This window comes from Alligator sinensis, unplaced genomic scaffold (genome assembly GCF_000455745.1).
Source record: "Alligator sinensis unplaced genomic scaffold, ASM45574v1 scaffold280_1, whole genome shotgun sequence".
In the NCBI taxonomy this organism is placed as follows: Eukaryota; Metazoa; Chordata; order Crocodylia; family Alligatoridae; genus Alligator; species Alligator sinensis.
Window position 1 is genome coordinate 1609295 of NW_005841835.1, and position 21453 is coordinate 1630747.

A 21453-nucleotide genomic window follows, 5' to 3' on the forward strand; every position below is an offset into this window, starting at 1 on the left:
ATGGGCAGATTCTGTGTGGCACATTAGCTCTGGCCACTCAACAACAGGAGGTGCTGACATGAAGACAGGCATGTACTTCCAGCTGTGTGGAGGAGCTGGACAGAGGAGGTGTCAGGTCTCACTGGTGAGAGCCAGATTAACCCTTCCCTGCCCCTGCAGCTGCCACTGAATTTAGACTTTGGATCCTTGTTCACCAAGTCTCCATATACGGTTGCAGCAGATGCAAGGACATGGAAGAGTTAACCTGGCTTTTGCAGGAGTGTCCTGCCCCTGGTCTATTCTGGCACCCCAGGGTGGCAAACTCTGTCAGGTTTGCCTCTGGGGTAGGGACAAACGTTACACATAAACCAGTTTAAGTGATCAGAAGCTGTTTTTAAACCTATAACAGACCAGCTAGCTGTTCAGTGCATGTAAACCAGTTTGAAAATGGCTGAAACCGATTTGAGATAAACCTGGTTGAACGTAGTATCAGACTTAACTGATTTGGGTCAAATGGGTTTATGCAATGTGTGTCCCAGGCCCCTTGCTGGTTTAAGGTAAACCAGACACCCCCAGCATGCTCTCTGGGCTGGGCTGGGCTGGGCTGGGCTTTCTGCTCCACAGCAGAGCTGGCCCCTCCCCTCTGCTCCCTGCCTGCATCTCCACAGAGAATGTAGGCTGCTCCCCCTGCCCTCCCCCTTACCACTCCCTGCTAAGCAGGAATTCCCCCCTCCCCTCTGCCTTGCAGAGAGGTGTCTGTATATTAGCTAGCAGACCACATGCTGGCTATGGTCTATGCTGAGTGGACAGGTAGAATCAACATACAGAATAAACAGGTAGCTGGAAATGTCCCTCTGTTGTTTTCTTATTGGGATTATAAACACTGTTATCAATTCCTTGCTGGGCTAATCAGAGCATCCTGCCAGGGCCTGGCCACGCCTCCCTCAGCTTAGTGCTGTAGAAGGGAAGGGAGGACTGCTCTAGCCCCCACCCCCACCACCTTCTAGCCTGAGCCACTGCAGGCATGTGCTTGCATGTCTGGGATGTCTGTGTAGTTACAAACTGATTTAGCCTAGCCAGCAAAGATTGGATCAACTCAGGCTCAAGCTTTTAGAATGTCTGTCCTTAGTCCGGGAGTCCTTAGTCTCCGGGCTGCTGCTGTTCTGTCACTGCCATTACTTTTATTAATACTATTGCAGTGTTTGCCAAGTCTCACACTTTTATTGTGAGTCCTGCGACACTTGAAGCTCCAGCTCCTGGAGCCAAGTGATTACATGAGAAGCTTGGCTTTCATTTACAAAGAGTAACCTTCTAGAGAAAGTTGTAGAGAAAAGCTTGAAAGCACAACCTGAGTATAACCAGGGGACTCAGAAACCAGGAGGCAGAGAGAAAGAATCCAGTTGGTTTTTTTTATCTTGAGATTTTTAAAGTTCATCTTACTGTTTTTTTGGGGCCTGACTCATGATTTTCACACACTTGGAGTTGGCAGCACTGCTCTTGCATGATTCCTGTGTTGCGTATCTAGACTGAGGGAAAACCACTTGGTTTTAAGAGTGCTTTCAAGTTCTTTTCTAAGCCTGCAGGGGAAGCTTGGGAGGGAATAGATCCAAGAGCTGGGAAGTTCCAGCTAGGGCAGGTCTCCAGCCAGTCTGCCTGAAGAGAATGGGATCCCACTCTCCTCCTTCCCCTCTTTGATTTCAGCAACCCAGGGACCCCTGTAAAACCATCTCCCTGATTGCTGGGCTCCTTTGAAAGTGGCTTAGTCTAGAGCTGATCTGATTATCACTGTTTGTGGGGGACTGTTGGAAGTGCTGGGATCCTTGTACTGGGGTCTTGGCTTCAGCAAACTCCTGCAGTGTTTCAGCAGGTGAAGCGGTGTTTGAAATGGCAGGCTTCATGCCAGGGCTAGGTGAAAAAGATGGAGGTCCTTGTGTGTTTGCTGGGAGCAGAGCCAGCTTTAGGCTGGGGCAAATGATAGTCATGTGGGGCCCTGCACATTGGAACAGAGCTTGACAATCCTTCTCTTAAGCTCTGGGGCAATGCACCATGTGAACATTTTGTACATGTAATGAATTGGGTAAAATACATTTTGCATGCTGACGTGATGTGTGGTATTTCTTTCTGGCAGTAATATTTCAGCAGGCTGTCAACTGTCCACTGTTAAGGGGGCCCCTTGGTTTACTTTTGTCCTTGACCCTGCAGTTTGTGTGGCTGGCCTTGGCTGTGAGAAAGGGACATGGATTTTAAGTCCCATTTTAATATTTCTAAATGATGTCGTGCCCCCCCGCGTTCTGGTCTTTACTGGGACTGGTAATTCCTGCCTGACAGGGGCCCTGTCTTTGCTGTGGGATCTGTACAGGGCATTGATTCACTTTGAGTGGTGTAATTTAAAGTCTTGGCTTTAACCTCTGAAGCCCCAAGTGGTTTGGGGCCTGTGTGTCTCTGAGATCTATGCCTCTCTGCACAGTAACACTTGTGACAGGTCATTTTCATTAAGGGGAGTGGATGGGGGGCTCTTTCCACAAGTCTTTAGAGCCCTAGCAAGGTCTTTTTCCTTTGAGTTTCGGAGTGAGATGTATGTGGAAATGGCATGGTCAGAGCTGTGAATGCCTTCATTGTCTCTGTGCCTTGAGTGATGCATAGATGCTCAGATCCAGCAGTGATTGGTGTTGAATGGGAGCCCTTGGAGAAGAGGAGGGCTTGTTAAATATGTGGCTAACTCAGATCATGGCTGGAACCTCAGCCTGTGTTAGCTTCCAGAGGACCTGCACTGTCTGATCATGATGAGGCAGAAGTGCTCCTTGCGTATTTCAACTCCTCCAAAAAAGGTCCCAGCTGGTTGAGTCTCAGGTCAAGGCTGAGGTTTCTTCTTGCATTTTCCAAACAGGTTCCCTGAGCTCCAAAATCCAAACCTTTGGAGGGGCTTCTCTAGGCCAGGGCTTCTTTATGTCGAAGGGGGCACCACCCATTTGGTGCCCCTCTAGCAGTCGATTCTGTTTGCTCTGTTTCCCAATGAAAAGCAACCAGCAGGGGCCTGCCAAAGCAAGCTGCAATTTCTTGGCTGTTACTGGCTGGATTTAGAAGCCCAATTTGATGCCTGTTAGCTTGGGCTGTGTCAGGGCCCGGCATGTAGTTAATGGCATTTTCCTTCCAGAACTCAGGCTGAAGCTGATGTGCTGTAATTAGGAACACACACGGGCCCTGAGAGTGATTTTGGCATGAAGTTAATGAACTGTAAGTCCCTGTAAGTGGTGAGGAATTTGAGCATGGTGACTTCAGACTGAGCTGGCAGAGGGAGCGCTGGAATGTTCCAGAGAGGACAGGACAGCTCTGGGGGATCAGTGCAGGGGAGCCATAACAATGTAACAATGAAATATAGCAATAAAATTAGACAGTAAAATGAAACCAAATAAAACAGTTCCCCAGAGGCTGCTCAGGCACGTTGTTGTCAGCCTCATCCTTCTCTCCTACCCCTCCTTATGCCATCACTGCCTCCTATTGTTCTCAGCTTAACTGAGACCCTGTTCCTGCAATGAGTTCCACATGGGGATCAGGGTTTTGGACACATTTTTGGGCAGGCCTCTGGCCCCATTTCTGCTTTGACTTACACCAATGTAATTTGGGAGCAGTTGAGCTGAGGTCACAGCCTGAATCTCTCTCTGCATTGTGACTGACCTGTGCTAGTGATGCTCAGTTATATAGTGTGGAGTTTTTACCTCCAGGGCACTGGTTCCAAACCAGCCCAGGGCAAGAGGTGCATGAACAGTGTTAGGCTAATCTTCTTTCAGACCCTGCTAATCTTCTCCCAGACCCTGCCCCTTGGAGCTGAAGGAAAAAGGAGGGTGGAGATTGCCTAAAGCTGGGCATACTGCATTACTCCACTCCTCAACTGCATGGAAGGGTCGCCAGGGGCAGCACAGAGCCTGTTAGCTGGTGCACCATGTATGTCTGTTCACTCTAATCCATGTCTCCTCAGCTGTCTGTGACCCTCCCTGCCAGAACAAGGGATCCTGTAATCGGCCCCAGGTCTGTATCTGTCGCTCGGGCTTTCGGGGATCCAGATGTGAAGAAATTGCTCCAGAACAGGAATACCATCCTCCCAGCTTTGTAACCGCTCACCAGCCCCCAACAGGCTCTCTTCTGAGAAGTAGCAGTGCAGAAGCAGAAGTTTTATCAAGAAGGGCCCAGCCATCCATCCTACAACAACCACCTACTGGGTAAGTGACCCTGGTAGCCAACAGGAAATCAGTCTCCTTTACAAATGTAGATAGACTCAGAGGCTGGGCCATACCCAGCTTCCACTCCAGGCCCCAAAGTGCTTCATCTGTGAGATGTGTGCTTTGCTTCTCCAGAGAGGAAATCTAGGGTGCTAACAGAAGTGATTTTACAGCTGTGCCCTGACAGAAGTGTATGGCTGCAGAGTACTTTAAAAGTGCCCAATCACTTGACAAATTAACCCTCGTTTAATGAGGTGAAGGGGCTCCAAAGCAGAGCACCTTCATTAACTTTGGTTTATCTCTGCATGCGAGCAGGTCTGCCACCCAGTGCTGTCTTCAGGATGGGAGGGGAAGAAGGCAAAGGAACAGAGGAGGGAGCACTGGTCTGGGGTTTGCCCAGCCTGCACTGGAGAAGGGCAGGGCAGGTGGATTAGAGCCCCCCCACCCCTGAGGGAGCTCCGAGTTGGGGGCTCCAATCCACCCGCCCCTCCAGTGCAGGCTGGGCAGACCCCAGACCGCAGCTCCCTCCCTTCTCCGACTCCCATCCTGAGCTGGGAGGGGCATGGTGTGGGGCTAGGGGAGAGAGACTACAGACACCAATGCCCCAAACAGTGAATGTCTGTTGGGTTGGTGGAGGGCGGGAGGGGGTCACTGTAACTCATGGTGCTTTCTGTGAAGCACCATGAGTTACAGTGGGGAGCTGCACATCTGTCAGTGCCTCTAGTTTCCATTCCAAGTCACAGTTTCCTCCTTGTGGTTGTGACAGCAGGGGAGAACTGGTGCTGGGATATGTGCCCAATATGCCTTCTAAGAGATGACTGGATTTGTCCCCAGTGCTGTGTCCTGGTGTGAACAAATGGGACTTGGGGTGAGGTAGTGATAAGTGCTGAGGGAAGAGCCTCACATAGCAACATTTCCCCATTGTCCAGGGAAGAAGCAGCATTAATGGTCTCAGCAAGGACAACTGCATAGTATTTTAAATAAAGGGGCATGCAAAACTATTTCATGATAGGACTATTTCTAGGCAAACCTCACAAGTAGGTACATAGGTTGGAAGTGTCCAATTATACAGGTAAGAGCAAAGCTAGTTGCTTGAGTGAGAATATAGCCAGGTGTTTCTAAGGTTCATCTGATATCCTAGGAGAAAAAGAGCTGGTGCAGTTGTTACACACCCTTGTCGTATACTGTTGTACTTGGCATGATTTCTATATGTAGAAAAGTATGTGGGTATCTGACACAGGATTGTTTGCTTTAGGCAGATACATACCTGCTGTGAATTTGGGATTGTATATAAAAGAGACTGTTCCCCTTTTAGTGAGTATAGTATAGTATAGGGGCGGGCAATTATTTTGGCTGGAGGACCACTTAATGAGTTTTGGTGAACTGTCGAGGGCTGCAAGGGTAGCCCCACCCCTTGGCAGGTGCCCTGGCCCCCAGTCACAGTCTTTAGACTGGAAATCCCACCCCCTAATCCCTGACCTTTGCCACTAGCAGTCCCTCCCCTTGCTCCCAGAATAACTCCTTTTGGGAAGGGGGTTTTCCATCTTGGAACTGGAAAAAAAAAAATTACAGTTTTCCCTCACTTTATGTGGGTTCTGTATGTGTGAATTCGCTCTTATGCAATGACCCTTTTTATACCAAAAATTAATTATATACAAGGTAAATTATACTTATATGCCCTGCAACAGCCCAGAGCCTACATGCCCTGTGGTGCCTTTCCACCACCACCAACAGCCTGCAGCCCCAGCCTTGCCCCATGCCCATTCCAGATTCACCCCAGCATGAGCAGAACAGTGAGAACCCACACTCACAGCCTCAATCCTAGCCCACTCCGCACTGCCATGGCTTGTCCTGCCTCCCCGTGGGCACACAGCAGGGCTGGGGTAATTCTGCAGCTGGACTGCCTTTCTAGGCCTTTCCCAGCCCTGCAGTACCAGTGGGGACCTGTGTGCACAGCCCTGACCCAGCCCACCCCGTGCCTGCTCCAGACTCACCTGCGCTGAGCAGCAGCCAGGCAGAAACTGTTGCTCAGCAAGGAGGAAAAAGCAGCCCTCCCCATCGCTGCTGTTGGGCCATTCCGGCTGCAGCTGCCTGGAGCCCGTGCTGGTCTGCTCTGTGTCTCTGTTGCTGTCACCGCCACCTTTGGGTTGTGCAGCGGGGCAGCAGTGGCAGCAAAGAGCAGCTTGGTGTGGGCTCCAGGCAGCTGCAGAAGGATGGGCCCGGCAGCGATGAGGAGGAGGGGCTGCTTTTCCACTGTGCTGAACAAGTTTCTGGCCAGCTGCTGCTGCTGCCACTGCTGAGCCTGGGCAGGCGAGTCTGGAGAAGGTGTGGGGTGGGCCAGAGCGGGGCTGTGTGTGCAGGTCCCCACCAGTACCATGGGGCTGGGGTCAGCAGCCTCAGCACCAGAAGGAGCCACCACTGCCTGGGCTGCCTAGAAAGCCAGTCTAGCCACGGAGCTGCGTCAGCCCCTCTGTGTGCCCAGGGGGCAGCAGGATGCACCACAGCTGGACAGTGCCTGGGTCAGGCGGCACCAAGGGGCTGGCTATGGGCCAGACAAAGACCCTCTGTGGGTCGGATATGGCCCACAGGCTGTATTTTGCCTACCTATGATGTAGTATGACTGCAGGTTGGTGTAGTTCCTTGTCTGTTTCTCACATATTAAAAATAGCTCGTTGGCTACAGTCCAGCGTCCTCAAAGCAGCTTTAAGATGGGCTAAACCAGGGGTTGACAACATTTTTGGGCAGAGTGCCAAAAACACCTGCTACCTCACCTTGTAAGATGTTGGTGTTCCAGGGGTGGATGGCAGGGGAGCTGCAAGGGGCCCAATCCTTGTTGTGGCAGTGCAGCCTTGGCTTTTTCCCCACCAGCCTCCCTGAGGCACTTGTGCCAAGCAAAATGCCTTCATGTGCCACACTCTGGCACCCGTGCTGGGGGTTGCCTACTCCTGGGCTGAGCCAAGCAGAAATCTATTCCCTACCTTGTACTTAAAGTCACGCTTTAACAGGAGGGTTTTCCTTCTGTGGGTCTTTGGGAGGCAATACACTTCCTAGCTACTTATGTTAATTTTCCTGAAATAATTACCTCTGTTGTATTTTTGGGGGGTGAGGATAGCACTTCCTAGAATGTCCCAGGCCAAGATTTTGTCAAAGTATGTGTTACCATTTCTTTGTAATAGGGGTGCACTGATAAAGATATTTTGGCTGATACCTATGGCTGATTATTAACCGGCCATATCTGCCAATACCAATCCAATAGCCGATATGCAGCCCGGCAGCTTGGAGAACAGTGTCCAGCTGGTAAGTCTGTTGGGGGGAAGGGGCATGGGGGAGAGAAGGTGCTTGGAGAAGTGCAGGTTAAGGTCCCCACAGTGAAGGAGGGAGTAGGGCTGGGGCAGAGGCAGGTGCTACCCAGGCAGGGTGGGGTGGGGTGCAGGGCTGTGCTTGGGGTGGATGGGGGCGGTGCTGGAAGGAGGGGGTTATGGGGTAGCTATGGAGAATTTTGGGATGGCCATAACCCACCCTGTAGCCCCACTCCCAGTGCTGCTGCTGCCACTGCTGTCCACCCCAAGCCCAGCTGCAACCCAGGCCTGCCAGGAAAAGGCTAGTGCAGCCTGCCCTTGCCCCACACACAAATCCAGGGGGGTACATGACCCCCATGCCTCCCCTGGAATGCGCACAGCAGCGGGAAGCCGCCCTGCTCCCTACCCTCTGTGGCCCCTGGGTGAGCTGTGCCACATTCTGCTCCACCCTGGCTGGGCAGCCCCTGCTCCAGCCTCACTCCCTCCCTCACTGTGGGGGCCTCAAACTGCACCCCCATGCCCCTTTCCTCCCCCACGCCCCTCCTCCCCCACAGACTTACTGGCAGGATGCTGCTCTCCAAGCTGCTGGGCCGCATTCCTGGCTGCGTGCATGCTGTGACTGTGCGCGTGCATACGTCATTTATCGGTGACATTATCGGCTACCCCAGCCAAAAAGGCTGACTACCAGTAATGTCAATTTTCATTTTATTGGTGCCAATCTGATATGGACTGATGTATTGGTGCACCTCTACTCTGTAAGTAAGTCTGGATGTAGTGGGAAAGGGTTTTCCAGCAGATAGTCTGAGCCAAGTTCATTGTGTTGGTGATTACCAGGGATCCTGGTTTTCCCTGATAAAGAATTTCAAATACTCCACTAAAAAAAATCACAAATTCTCTAATAAAAAATGCAAAATATGTGATTGAAATTAAAGGCCCCCCACAGCCCCCACACCCTGCTGATGCCCCTCACTCCCCACCCACAGCCCCCTGGCCCTGCTTGTGCCTCTCGCTCTCCTCCCCCCACAGCCTCCACAGCCTTGCTGGTGCCCCTCACCCCCCCACCCACAGCCCCTGCTCCCCTAGCCCTGCTGGAGGGGGCCCCCAGCTGCCAGGGCTACGGACCCAGGTCTGCAGCTCCCTGCCCCTGCTCCCTCCTGCTCCCTGATGAAGGCTCAGGTGGGGTGGCTTCCCACCACTGCATGCACTCTTGGGGGGCAGGGGAGACCCGCACCCCACAAATCTGTACGTGGGGCAGGCGCAGGCTGCAGGCTTGGGCTTCCACCCTGCTTCCCTCCCCTGGGGCCTCCACAGCCTGGTAGGCACAACCCAGCGCAGCAGGGAGCAGTGGGGCCGCGCAGAGAAGGTGCTTGCTGTTGTGAGCTCCCTACTCCCTTGGTAATGCACCCCCTGCATGTGCCACTGTTTTGAGGGGCACAACTCTGCACCGCTGCCCTCACTGCAGCCCTGCACACAGGTGGCATGTCACCAGGGCAGCATGGAGCTTGCAGCAGTGAGCAGCTTCTCCATGTGGCCCTGCTGCTCCCTGCCACTCTGGGTCCTGCTCGCCAGGCTACGGAGGCCTCAGGGGAGGGAAGCAGGGTGGCAGGGAGCAGTGGGCCGGTGCAGAGAAGCTGCTTGCCGCGAGCTCCGCACTGCTTCCCTCCCCCAGGGCCTCTGCAGCCTGGCAGGTGCAACCCAGTGTGGCAGGGAGCAGCGGGGCTGTGCAGAGAAGCTGCTTGCCACTGCAAGCTCCATACTGCTCTGGCAACGTGTCCCCTATGCACAGGGCTGCAGTGAGAGCAACAGTGTGGGGTTGCGCCCCTCAAAGCAGCAGCATGCACAGGGGGTGTATTGCCAGGGTAGCAGGGAGCCCGCAGCAGTGAGGACATTCATGTGTGGTCCTGCTGCTCCGGGTCATGCCTACTGTCCTGCGGAGGCCCTGGGGGAGAGAAGCAGGATGAGAGCCTGAGCCTGCCGCCTGCACCTGCCCCAAGTACAGATCTGGGGACGCAGGTCCCCTCTTCCCCCTGGGAGTGCATATGGCAGCAGTGAGCTGGCCTCTCTCCCTCCCCCGGACAAGCCACCTGTAGCCCCATCCTGCTCCCAGCTGTGGCCCTGCAGATGCGCATTCCAGCACTGGGCCCCAAGCACCACCTGGCTGGGCAGTAGCCCCTGCCCTGCCCACGTCCCTCCCTACAGGACCCTCTCCCCCTCCCACTTACCTGCTGGAGCTGCTCTCGAGGCTGCCTGGGGCCATGTGTATGTACATGCACGTGGCGCCCCCTGTTGCACCTCCTTCCTCCTGCTCCTTCTCAGCTCCCTGCAGACTGGAACTCTGCCAGCCTGCAGGTAGCTCATTACAAAATTGCAAAATCCGTGGGCTTTTTTGGTAAAATGAGGCATCCGCGTTTGCCTTTGGTAAATGTTTAAATATGTGGCTTACTCTGTTTTTCCATGGGAAACAGAAAACCTGGATCCTTGGTGATTACTGCAGTGTAGAGCTCTCTGAGGTGTCTCTCTGCAATGAGGAGGAGGCGGCAGTGGCAATGTGTACACACTGGAGAATGCCTGCCTCGGAGTTATCTTCATAGTTGCACCCTTAAATGCAGTTCCCCTTCCATCTCTGATGTGCCATGACTCCTTGTGCTGCCCAGAGTTGCACGGGGAGTGGCCGTTTGTCCTTAAGGTTTGCCTTTCTGAGCACTTTGCACTTCTGTTTCCAAGTTTGGCTGGGAGTGCCACCTGGTTGCCCATTCTGGAGTAGATCGGAGGTCTAAGCTGGGGACATTTCTAAAAATCTCATCTTGGGAGGTTGTCTTTTTGGATGGGTACAAATGACTGAAAGCCAGAAATCTGAAGGCAGTTGATTAAGGCAAATTGATTTATTGAAGACAATGTTTCCCAGATGCTCTGGTGCCTAAATGCTGAAGAGTACCTGGTGGAAGCAAATCCAGACAAGACAAAGTGGGTGCTGGTAAGAAGAGGAAACTAGGCCCATATTATCTCATGACTTAGAGGAAGGTGGTGTAAAAAGTTTTAGGACAGTTCACAACTTTTGGGCTTCCTGCATACTTTACTAAGCCTTGGTTCCCAAATAGTGACAGTTGCCAGAAATGCTTTGATTCAGCTGCAGCTAGGCTGGAGTTTGACAGGAATGAGTCCAGGCAGAGTGAACCATCCAAGCTGTATTACTGTAGGAGTGAATAGAATGGTCCTGCAAAACTCAGGCTGGAAGAGAATACTGCAGCCAGTTCACTAAGCCAGAAGGACCTCACCCTTGTGCACTGCTCACTACATTAACAATTCATTGAATGCTCAGTCAGATTTAAAGGCATGCTTTTAATCTTCTCTAAACCCTCTTCGAACCATGCTATCTGAACCACGCTATCTTTTCCGTCAGCCAGTAGGACTTTCCATGAAATGGTGTAGGTACCTCCATTGAGTAAGATGGTGAAAGTGGCAGGCAGAGCAGATTGTGACCTGCCTCCTTGGAGAAACTGGGCCGAACAGGATCTTAGTTGCTTTCAGGTCCAAGTGAGAAAAACATCCCTGTTCTTGAGTTTTCCCCAGCCATGACCTCTTCTAATTCTCCCAAATCCCTTCTCACTGCACATGAACAGGAGCAGAGTAAGAGAGAACAATACAACAATATGCCACTTGTTTGTTTTCTTGAAAACCTCTCAGCTTGCCTAGCAAGGAATGTGACCTCAGTCCCTAGAGACAGTGATAGCAAGTATGGAGGACCCTGAAGCCACCAATAGAATATTACTGCCCAGATATTCAGATGCAGCATCTAGCAGAATCTTGGCTTGGATTTCTGAATTCCCAGCTGTCTTCCTCTATCTCAGGTGAGGTTCATAGAGAGAAATTATGGAAGAACACCTTGGGAGGGGCAGAAAAGATAAAATGCTACAGCCACCTGTTAGGAATGTCATGAATGTGAGTTAAGTCTGAAGTTCAGCAGACACCATCCTCTGCAAGTGTACCAGCATAGTATTATGGGCAACAGGGGTTCCTCAGGCAAGAACAGGAGTTTGTAAGCTTTAATCTCCACCATTAGGAAACCAGTCATTAGACTGACTGTCATGATGGGGTTTGCTTTTTTCTAGTGTGGGTTTATTTGTGTTTGTGTGTACTGTGGTGGCACCCAGAGGCCTCAACCATGGACCAGGACATCACTGCACTAGGAGATGCACTAACACAGAACAAAAAGATGATCCCTGTCCCTAGAAGCCCAGGTAGCAGTGTCCATAGGGTTCAGTACCTTGCCTTCCCCTTATTGTTCATGAGTCCACCCCCATTGCCATGACATATGAGAAGAGGCTGGCAAAGCATTGTTGGGAGAGCTCTCTGTCTGCTGTGGAGATTTCCCTCCCAGAAAGCAAGGCTTTGTTTTCAGACTCATTGTGTTGCAGATGTGAGTAGTGTGCTGCATTGTAGGAAATTCCAGCTGTTATCCTAAAACAAACTTGGTGTTGAAATGAGAACAGAAACTTGACTCATCCTCAGAGCCTCTGGAATTGGTACTAGATGAATTTCCCCCCAGTCTCTGCACTGGTACTGCTGCTTTCATTTGCTGAGTCCATTAGTTTGACCATGGGCATACTGGGACTTTCTTCTCCCTACTGGTCCTGCCTGTTCTTTCTGCTGTGAGGCTTTCTTTCAGGAGAAAAAATGCTAGGTGGTGCAGGAAGTCTCTAGGGCTGTTAGAGACCTGTTTGTAATGAACAGTGCAGACTCCCATCACAACCATTGAGATTAGCCTCATTTGCATACTCAGCCTTGGGTTAACACATCACTTGGAGTTGATGGAGGGGCCAGTGAAGCAAGCCATGGCCCTGGCTCCCTGGTTCACGTAGACTGTTTGTGAGGCTGACTGCAGTGACAGATGCTGACAGCTGGCTGTGGTGAAGGGTGAGGGTGGAGCAGTGGAAACACTGCTGATGGAAATCTGCCCTTCAGTTCTTTGTTCTCATGACCCAGTTTATAGTGAATGTGCCTAGGCTGCTGGCTCCTCAGGGCGCAGGTCCTGGCATGGGGAACAGATGCAGTTGTTCGTAGAGTCTGCTTAGGAAGCTTCTCTATGAAGTACTCCTTGAGAGAAGCTGGAAAACATGATTATAACAGTACCAAGAAAGTCACCCCACAGCCTGCAGGAAAGGAAACTGTTCTAAACTGGAGAGTTAGAAATTTCTATGCCACAGGTTGGCAACTTATGGTCTGAATGGTAACTGCAGCTCTAGCTCTGGCTGCAGTGCTATTGGCCAGGCCGGAAGTGGCCTCCGCTTGGAGCTGAACTCTCAGACAGGAGTCTCTTGCTGTAAAATGTTGCTGACCCCTGTTCTAGGCAGCTAGAGAAGTGGGGTCGCTAGTCACATGCATTATGGGATAGAAGTTACACCTATTTCAAGCAAATCTTAGATATGGGCTGAAGTCTAGATGGAATTGGGGTTGGCCCAGTCCTGTGGCCTCTTCTGGGTGATTCAAGGTTCCTGGGTAGATTTTGTTGATGTCAGTATTGCATCAAAGAATCCAAGGAATGACTGCCGGTAACAACCACCTGCATCTGTGGTTGGAAAGTCACTGGGGAAGAAGAGCCAACACTAAATAAAGGCTCCAAAGATGTATTGGAGTCTGAGTACTTTGCCGCAAGGGAGCTGTTGTAAAGGCCCCTCCTGTGAATTGGAGCTGTCACTGCTTTGTAAGATAAAGGCCATGTTCCCTCCCTGCTCCCACTGTCCTTAAATATGTTCTTGACCAACCACTATAAAGTCACCTCCTGCTTCCTCTCCCCGAACTAAAATTTTACCCAGGCTGTCTTATTGCCTCATGTCTGCGTGGGGACAGGGGATCATGCATTGCCCTTAGTTTGATGTTGGGCAATTATTTCGGGCGGAGGGCCCGAAAACTTACTGAGTTTTGGCAAGCCATCAAGGGCCGCATGACAGGCAGCTAGGGGCAGATAAATATTAATTTTCTAAATTTTTAGTGGCCCCATGGGCTGAATGCAGGCTGCATTTTGCCCACCCCTGCTCTAATAGGACTCAGCCCTGTGCTTTCCAGACAGCCCTCCTCCACATTCACTGGATGCTTGGTTTTCCCAGACTGCTTATCACCATGCTCCCTTCCCCTTGAGAAGTCATGTGTCATCCTTCTTTCTGCCCATGCTTTAAAAGATATGATGCTGCTAGGAGGAGTGGGGTGGGGAATCCTTTGCTGTCTCCAAGACTGATGGGACTGAGGCTCCCATCCCCAGCCTACAGACTGGAAAACAATCAACATTTCCCTTTATCAGGCTTCTTACTCAGCAGATGTTTACTGTTGTGGGGGGGGGAGTCAGACAGAAGTAGCTTATTTTGTGTAGCATTGGGGGCTGGAAGGCATTGGTGTGGCACCTGTTGGAATGGTGGGTGCTAGGGTGAAGAATGGTCTGGAAGAACTAGTGGCAGGAGGCACTGCTCTCCCAGCCTGGGCTAGTGGCAGGTCCTCAATCAACGTGGTGCTTGCCTGACTCTGCTCAGGAAAGGAAGGCCTGGCGGCAGCTCACTATGCAGGCAGAGTTGGACCTCCAAGCAGAAGCCACTTGATGGAAACAGTTTTATTTTTCTAAGTGTGAAGAATTGCTGTTTGTTTAACAAGGAGTTGAAGGAAATATAACCCATCCCCCACCCTTCCCCAGAATGGCCTGCTGCCCTACAACCACCTACATGTTAATTGAAGTGAGTGAGGAGGGGACCTCCAAGTGAGTGAGGAGGGGGTCTCACCCCTGGCACAGCAGGATGCAGCGTAAATCTGTAATCAAAATCTATCCGCAGGGCTCCTTTTGTTTCTTATATGACATCTGCATCCTGGACTAGGGCTGTTCAGTGTGCAGGGTGCACTCCTCAGGAAGGGCTGGTGGGACCTGCAGAGCAGTTTTCTAGCAGTCCGTTTTAAGATGCTGCGACACTGCATAATGGAAAGTTTAGTGGAACTAAACTCTGGAGACCAGATATCTCTGTCTGAGAGGACTTTGCAACTGGTTTTGGAAGATGCTGTGCTAAAAGAAACATACATTTTTAGGAAAGTACAGACTGCATTTTTCCAAGCAACATCTCTACTGCATCATCCAGTTAGCTATGAATGTTTCATATTAATAAAATGGAAATTTTCTTATAATCTTATCTGTGATGTTGCTGTTGAGAATGCACAACTGTTTATCAAATAGTCCAGTACATATGGTACCAGCCAGAATTTTTTTAGTCAGACTTATTTACAGCATACATTCTGGACATGTCTTGTGCTGTTCTGCTCACTTAAAGCAGTCCCTCAGATTAAGTTAATAAGAAGTACAATTTATTAAAACCAAAGTAGCTTCTAAAAATGGAACCTTACCTCTGCTGAAAAGTTCCTTGATTGGAACACATTGCACAAGCTTATTCTGTGAAATGCCTTGCATTGTGCTCGGTTCAAAACCAATGCAAAACACTCATCATGTGGTACATTGGATTTGATCCTTAAGTTACTAGAGTAAGTCATATGAGTTTAAGCTCCGCTTTGCCTCAGTTCTTCCATCGGTGTAGCTGAGATGAGAGGCACATTTACCCTGAGCTGGAAAACCCTATTCATGGCTTTCTTGAGCATTTACCATTGGGCAGTGCAGTTTTCACAGAGTGGGTGAACATTTAAATTGTTTCAAAGCCATCTGTGAGTGGATATTTGAGACCTCATTAAAAAAAGAGCAAAAAAGTCAGTGCCAGTCTAAGTGGAAGTATGAGAAAAAAAGCTATTCTACTTGGAGCAATGAGAACTCCATAAGCCACAGATCTCAGCCCCTCTCCTTTTTGACACTGTTAGAAGCTCTTGGCAAGTAGGCTGGGAAGCCAAAAGGAACAATTAAACCTGCCCAAGAGAAGTGTAAATGTCATTTTTCTTACACAAAATGCTATCTTTAAATCGTTTGCCATGCTTCTCCCACATCCACACTGTAGGTGATTGCTGTACATTCTAACATGTTACAGCTGTCAGCACTGTCCCATTTCATACATTTTGTATATACAGGTCTGGGACAGGGGTAATGCTACAGCTGTCAGCACTGTCCCATTTCATACATTTTGTATATACAGGTCTGGGACAGGGGTAATGCACACCTTAGAGCATGAAGTGGGGAGTTGCCTCTTTAGACTGTTTTAAAACCCTGAGGATGGTCAGTAATAAGCCCTGGCTTTTCTGCACCTCATTGGGAACCATCCCCATATGCAGACATATAGGACCTGAGGGAGAATATTCAAATACCATTTTTCTTTCTTGTTTTTCCCAACTGAAAGAAAAACTCTTACAATGTCAGCACAATGACAAACTCCGTGTTACAGAGTGGGGAGGCCTGGCAAATGCAGCAGGAGCATGGTATGTAAAGCTTCAAAGCAAATCCGGTTTATGGCCTGTTTTATATGTGTAGTATTTGGAACATTTATAACAATACAATTTATGTGGTAATTATATAAAAAAAATCTATGTTAAATGTATTCAAAGGCCACAATGTCAAATACTGAGAAATGAAGAAATACCAACACTGTGCAGCCTTTATTTGTCCTTCTTGTGGCTAAACAAAGTGGTGCACCCTGTTGTTGTAGTGAATGGGCACATCAGCAAACATAAAATAGGAAAATTTTATGCTCTAAAGCTCTAAAGGCTTTTCAAACACTAAAGTGTGAGGCTCCCCGAGGAAGTTCTAGATGGGATTTGACAGCATGGAGATGAAGACACTGGTGCTCTAGCTACTCTATAGCTGGCACAATTGGAACTGCATGGCTGGACAATTATGTGCCCAGCATTTATCAGCTGGGTAGCACTTGGCCCAGCCTCCTTCATCCTGGGTGGTGCTCCTAGCCCTGCCCTCCCTACTAGTTCCCTACATAAATATCCAGGGCCCCAAGGGGAAAGGAGCAAGTGCAGCATTGCAATGTAGGAATCCCGTCCCTGGAGAAACTTCCCGTTTCTCCTGGCAGAGGCTATTGGGTAAAAGGCAAACAGGCACACACGTGTTCTTGGCCCAAATTTCTGCTTTAATCCCTCTTATAATGAGTGACAGGAAAGATAGTATGGGTGTTGACAACAGAGCAGAAGCCCCAGGAGGTTTGTTCCCTCAATTCCAGCCATGCCAAGCCTTTGAGAGCAGAGAACAAAGTGTAATTTCCCAGAACAGCCCTAATGGCCCATAAATTGGGGAAGGGAGAATGGCATGGGGAGGCAAGAGAAAAAATCTAGTAACAGCAGAGCTAACGGATCCAAAGGCCAGGCCCCCCTCTGTGCTTTCAAGCTGCAAATAAAACTCTCGAGGAACGTCAAAGCCAGCTTAAATCAGGAGAATTTTTAAAATGATTAAGACACTTCCCAGCTTTCCAGCCACTAACAAGAAGATTCCTGTTTTGCATGGTAGAGAAGAGGCTGTTTCTGTGTGTGTGTGTGTGTGTGTGTGTGTGTGTGTAAGAGTGTGAGTGAGTGAGAGAGAGAGCAAGAGAGCAGCCTTTTTGCCTCTCTGGACACTCATGGATGGAGTGACTTTCTTTGTCACAGCTGTGTTGTGTAAAATGGGGGAGGATGTTTCTTATTTCCCTGCCTCCTGAGTGTGCCTGTGGGTGTAAAAATGAATCGCCAAATCTGTTTGTTCAGTGCTTTGAAGCTTGGGAGCCCTAGGGAGGAGATGAGTGTTGCTAGTCAACACGATGAAAATGTGATGTGATTGTTTTGTCTCTGCATTAGAAAGTAGAGAAGTGACCTTCTCCCCTGGGCCCAGCTGGGGCCTTCTCTCTGGTTAATACCTCTGCTGCATGCTTTTAGCAGGTCCGGGTTGGCTCTGCAGCCCAGTCATCACTTCCTGCTCTGGCAGCTGGGACCTCTGGAATAGGCGGATCACCCTGCCAGGCTTCTCTGTACAAGGCCTGTGTGGGCAGGTTTCATAGGGTCTTTGCTTCCTTCCTGTTTCTGTTTGAACTCCATTCCTTTCTTCAGTGCCTATAGGGCAGAGACCCTCCTACAGCTCTGCTGCAGAGTATCTCACTGGAGCAGGAGCTCACTCAGAGCAGTGTTCTGGAGCCTTTCCCATCATGCTGGCAGTGTCAGAAGCTCTCAGACACAGAGGCCCAGGTGGGCTCAGGCCTAGCCATCTTTTTCAGAATTCTAGAGGAGCCAAAACTTTGCCCTGCTAAGAGTCGCGCTGGCATCTCACCATGTACCCAAAGGCCACATTTTGGTGCCCCCCCGCCATTCCTGTATTGGTAGGACTCCTTCAGTTGGGGGGTGGATTTTTTTGTAACCAAAATAGTTATTGTGGCACAAACCTTGGTGTGCTGGCAGTTGCTCTGATATAAAGGTGCCCTATTTGGGTAGAGATTGTTGCTCTTTCTGCAGGGAGATAGCTATAAGCACCTTTATACCAGTATAAGGGAAACAGTATCAATTTGTATTCAGACTTTGCTGATTGTACTGCTTCAGCAATTCCCATATGCAATTGAGAATATTTTAGTGCATAAATAAGCTCCCTGTGTTCCTGAAATGGAGCTAATTGTATCATTAGTGTTCTTAATGTTTCAGCCTAGAGAGACTAAAAGTTCCTATATGCAGTGTTCTACCTGTATCTGAGCAGCTCTGCATGCCAGTTGTGTTCCTCTGTGCTGTCTGTGCTGAAGCTGAGGTTGGCTGCATGGGACTCCAGGGGCTGTACTGGGTTGCATTTTGGCTACAGGACAAGTTGATTTCAAGTAACCTCCTATACTGCTCTGTATTCTTGCCACCCTGGGGACAAGCAACAATATCTGTGAAAGCCACTTTGAAACAAAGAAAGGGCATCTATGTGCCCTCTTCTTGCGTTCCCTTTCTGTGCCACCTTTGTGCCAAACAGGTGGTGTTCATGTACTTAAGAAGCTGGCTTTTTGCCATGGCATCAACTCTTTCACTCACTAATGCAGGAAAAAGCCAGACAGCCAGAAAACAATGGAAATGCAGTCATGGCCTGAGAGTTGGATGGTTTGGCAGGAGAAGGGCACTTAATAACAAAGGATAGCTATACAGAAATTAGTGTGTGCAGCCTTTTGGCTATGGATGAAATCATCCCTGAGGAGACAGTTTTTCAAAGACCTACCTAGCTATCTAATCTTTATATTTAGATACTTATAGGGACTTTGTTAGAGTAGAAACTGGCACTCTTGAGTAGTTAAAAATAGAGTAAACTATTCATATTTCTCTTTCTCCCTACTTAGCCTATAGCAGAGAGCAGGGGTTCAAAAAAGATCTGGCCTGCCACACCAAATCCAGATTGTGTGGCTCCTCACAGGCCAAATCCAGACCCAGCTCTGGTGACAAGGCAAACAGCAGCAGTGCAGGGGTAACTCAGCTGCCTTCCCCCCGCCCCAAACATATCCCCACTGAAGCTCCATACACTGGATTTCAGGGTGGGGGCACCTGTGCTTGCCCTGGCATTGAATTCCCAGCCCTACCCCCCGGACCAGATCTGATCAACAGGCCATATCTTTGGCAAACCTTGTTTACAGGGTTTATCTGTTTGCTTTTTATGTTTGGGCACAAGTAGGTGTATGGTATGAGGAGAAATTGCAAGTGGAAAGCCTTCCATTCTGAACATGTTATGGCCCATGCTCAGCCTGGCTTCTTGTGGTAGCCAAATTAACAGCATGGGCCCAGCTCCTATGAAGACTCTGTCTTGTGCACCTGTGAACCTCCCCTCTTGGTGGCCTGTTTCATTGTTTCAGTAGGATGCAGTTGTTTATGGAGAAGAGGGGATATCTGAAGTAGGTGGGGCCAAGTCCCACGGTGGTCTTTTGAATACTGGGGCTTGATCTGGATTCTCTGTTCGCTGGGGAGTGCAGAGAGCAGAACACTAGGGTGTCCTGTTTTGCTAAACAAATGAGCTCCTGCATTTTGTGCCAGCTGGAGTTTTTCCAAGATACCGTGCTTTGTTTGTAGATAGGGTGAATTACAGTAACTGAGCTTTGAGACACAAACGTATAGTATATTGTGGCCAGGTCTGCGTCTGATATAGGCCTCTGGCCAATCACAATTGAAGCAAAAGGTTTTTTGCTTGTTTGAGGAGAAGGTAGAATTTAAAATATTTCTTTTTCCTTGAGAAAAGACCAGGACCCTGTTGTCTTCATCCTGATGCTGATCTGGGGCAGGAACAGACAAGACCCAGGTGACAGAATTGCGGAAGTGTGAATTCTCACTTCACAAACAGTAGCAGTAGAAGTTGCTTCTGCCTTCAGAGTCCTGACTGGTGGAGGGTAGAAGGGGAGGAGCAAATAGGAGTCAGGCAGACAGTTGGCAAGAAGTCTTACACCTATTTCCTGGGTCTAGGTCTTGTGGAAAGAGGCAGGTACATGGACAGAGGCTGCTGTAGTTACATAACAGACTAAGAGTAACCTGAGCACTTGGCCCCAAAGAACCCGCCCTCAGTGCATGGGAGAATCAGCCCCAGTCCAAAGGGAAGGAGATACACCAGTCAGTGACTATAATATGAGCAGCATGGTGAGGGGACAGAGGCACAGTGCTCTTTACCTCCCATATGGTTGGGGGCTAGCACTACTAAAATCTGTGCCTGAGAAATCAGCCCAGGAGCGTGATTCAGGAAATAGCTGAGACACAGCAGAGACACAGGAACAGCAATGGGGCCAGAGCAGCAGATGTCAAATGCAGCAGAGATCTAGACTCAGTACTTCAAGCCAGGGCTGCCCAGCTTTAGTGAGGTCAGGGGCTGCAGGTGGTGCCAGTGTGTGGCTCCCTGGTCTGCAGACCACACAGGCCATAAACTGCAGGGTGGATGCTCAGCTCCTCACCCCCTGCTACATGCCCCTCCCAGGATTTCCCCCTGCCCCTGTTGCACAGGCAGCATTGGTGGTGGGTGGTCCATGGTTCCCTGCACGTCACTGTGTAGGCTGCACAGCAATGCACTGCTTCCTACCGCATGGGTGGTGCATGGGGCCCTCCCCTGTCACATGGCAGTGGGAAGTTGTAGGGGGCTGTGGGCAGGCAGTTGGATACCGCTGCTTCAATGGGGAGGCTGGGCCTGGATCAGTTTGGACTCCTGATCTGTCTGTTGCTGATCCAGGTGGCTGCTTTGACAAAGGTCAGTGTTGGGATTGGTAATGGCACTGAAGCGATTCCAGGGTGAATGCCTGATGTCCCAGTTGCAGTAGGATGTCTCCACCCCAGAGCTGATAGTGTCTGACTGGGAGAAGCTGAGCCATTTTAGCATTTTTCCATTCACATTGGCAGCTTCTTGCCTGACTGCAAGTGCTAATTGCTTGAGAAACAGGGCAAAGAACAAGCTCCTCTCCTCAGCAGTGGACAAGGGGCTAGGATGAGCAGGAGCCAGGGAGCCAGAGTATCTTTACCACCACACTCCCAGCTGTGCGGGCCGTGAGTGATCCGGGCCCTATTTTGCGCCGCGCGGGCTGTGGCCAGCAGCCCGGGCACACTGGGTCGGAGAAAGCAGGCGACACGCTAGAATTAGGCATGGACTCGTAATGGTTGATTCAAGATTGTTTACTTACACCGAAGATGGTCGCGGTGTAGGCTGGACAGTTTCCCAGGCAAGGCTCCGCTTAAATCCTCGTTTGAGGACTCAGACAGTATTCGGATCACTCCCACGGAGTTGTCGAGGCTCCATGGATCCTTTTCGCGCGGGGAAGAGGGATACGTCGAGGATTGCGAACGGCGACGGGGAGAGGCTAGAGGCTGATCAGACCCCTGTTGCCTTCTTGAAATACGCTGGGTCCAATAGGCTCCGCAGCGCTTAGAGATCTTCACAAGACGTGAAGTTCTCTTTCTCCTGATACTCGTGGAGTCCTCCAACTTGGGCGGAAACCACTCAAGCCTCTTATACGGCTAGCAAGCCCATCGCTAGCCGCCACGTAGGAATAATTAGAACTGACCAATAGTGGGGCACGGATTTGAATACAAATGGCTGG

At 50.1% G+C, this 21453-nt stretch overlaps 1 protein-coding gene across 8 annotated transcripts in view; it reads left to right on the plus strand.

Moving 5' to 3' along the window:
- LTBP2 (latent transforming growth factor beta binding protein 2) overlaps positions 1-21453 on the plus strand; it is a 141470-nt gene that overhangs the window by 28658 nt on the left and 91359 nt on the right. For all 8 annotated transcript variants that reach the window (XM_025201081.1, XM_025201050.1, XM_006015342.3 and 5 more), the window contains exon 3: positions 3956-4196. In XM_025201081.1, coding sequence (XP_025056866.1) covers positions 3956-4196 — 241 coding nt within the window. The remainder of the gene's footprint in view (positions 1-3955; positions 4197-21453) is intronic.